Raw genomic sequence first — 1,215 nt, 5'->3', positions numbered from 1 at the left:
ACAGTATAGAAAATCTTCGTAGTTTAGAACCAAAAATATTTATGTTTATCTATGTACACACTTATATATGAAATATACTAGTTTTGATAATGAGCTCCTTAGAAACGACGTTAATAATCTACCAAAAATGTCATTTTCTCTAAAAATTGGGTTTCAAGAAGAGAAACCTCGACTAAATCCTTGTTTGTTTAGAATCTTTTAGATGATACATTTGCGAACAAACTAATTAAGTTTAAAAGAAGAAGAAACTTAATGATAATATTACGGGATCTTCTCTTTTATGCCTTATGAATTCATACAAATCACCATAATAACAACATAATAAGAAACAAAGACAATGAGCTCGTTTAAATTTTGAGAAAAAAAAAAAAAAAAGCTCGTTTAAATATGGGAAAAAAACCCAAAAATGGGACTCAAAACATGAAGAAACAAAAGAGAAGAAACATCATCATCAAACTCGAAGAAACAAGGCCATTAACTCCGAACGAGAAAGCTCCCGAGTTAGAGGCCGGAGAATAGCTACCCTCCGGTGTGCTAGTAGTGAGAACGACAACAATCCAGTTATCATCAGAACCAATACCAATTCCAGTGAACTTAGAATCATTGAGGTCCTTGGAGTACTGAGACTGTGTGAAATTGGTCAAGACAAGACTTGGATCAAGGTTGGGAACACAAGCTGGCAAAATCGCACCGTCTCTAGTAACGGTAGGGTTGAGGCGGCATTTGGAGAGGAGCTTAGGCAAGTTTGGGAATCCAGGCTGGGTTCCAGGAACTGAGAATGAGCCAGTGGTGTTTGTGCAAGGCTGGTTCTTGAATTGGTCTGCGATTTCGTCTGCAAGACATTCTGCGTTTTCGTTATGTATTAAGGTTGTTAGGTTTAGTCCTGCTCTGTAATTGTTGATGCCTGTACGAAGAACATCTTCTTCATCTGTGGATATCAAAAAAAAACAGAACACACACCAAAAACAAAAGCAATATCTACAAAGTTAGATAAATCTCAATCGGGGGTAATTTAGTAAACAATGTAGTCGCCATTGATAGAGATCTAAGCTTAAATGGAACAGTTTCGACAATTTTAATACCAGATCTAAGTCAAATTCACGATCTACAGAGATCAAGAAACCCAAAATTGAAAAATCAAGAAGATCTTGAGGGAGATGAGAGAGTTACCGGCGGTGTCGGAAAGAACAAGACGATGAAGGGAGAGAAAGACTG

The 1,215-nt window shown here is 36.9% G+C and overlaps 1 protein-coding gene across 1 annotated transcript in view; it reads right to left on the bottom strand.

Moving 5' to 3' along the window:
• Positions 1 to 239: 239 nt before the first annotated feature.
• LOC9310006 (uncharacterized GPI-anchored protein At5g19250) overlaps positions 240 to 1,215 on the bottom strand; it is a 2,603-nt gene continuing 1,627 nt past the window's right edge. Inside the window, exons 2-3 of the mRNA XM_021020160.1 lie at positions 1,171 to 1,212; positions 240 to 928 (exon numbers count right to left, since the gene is read on the bottom strand). Of these exons, the coding sequence (XP_020875819.1) occupies positions 414 to 928; positions 1,171 to 1,212 (557 nt within the window). The 3' untranslated portion in view covers positions 240 to 413. The remainder of the gene's footprint in view (positions 929 to 1,170; positions 1,213 to 1,215) is intronic.

This window comes from Arabidopsis lyrata, assembly GCF_000004255.2.
Source record: "Arabidopsis lyrata subsp. lyrata unplaced genomic scaffold ARALYscaffold_6, whole genome shotgun sequence".
Classification (NCBI taxonomy): Eukaryota; Viridiplantae; Streptophyta; class Magnoliopsida; order Brassicales; family Brassicaceae; genus Arabidopsis; species Arabidopsis lyrata.
Note: the sequence above shows the minus strand (reverse complement) of the source record. Positions and strands in the feature narration are given on the sequence as shown.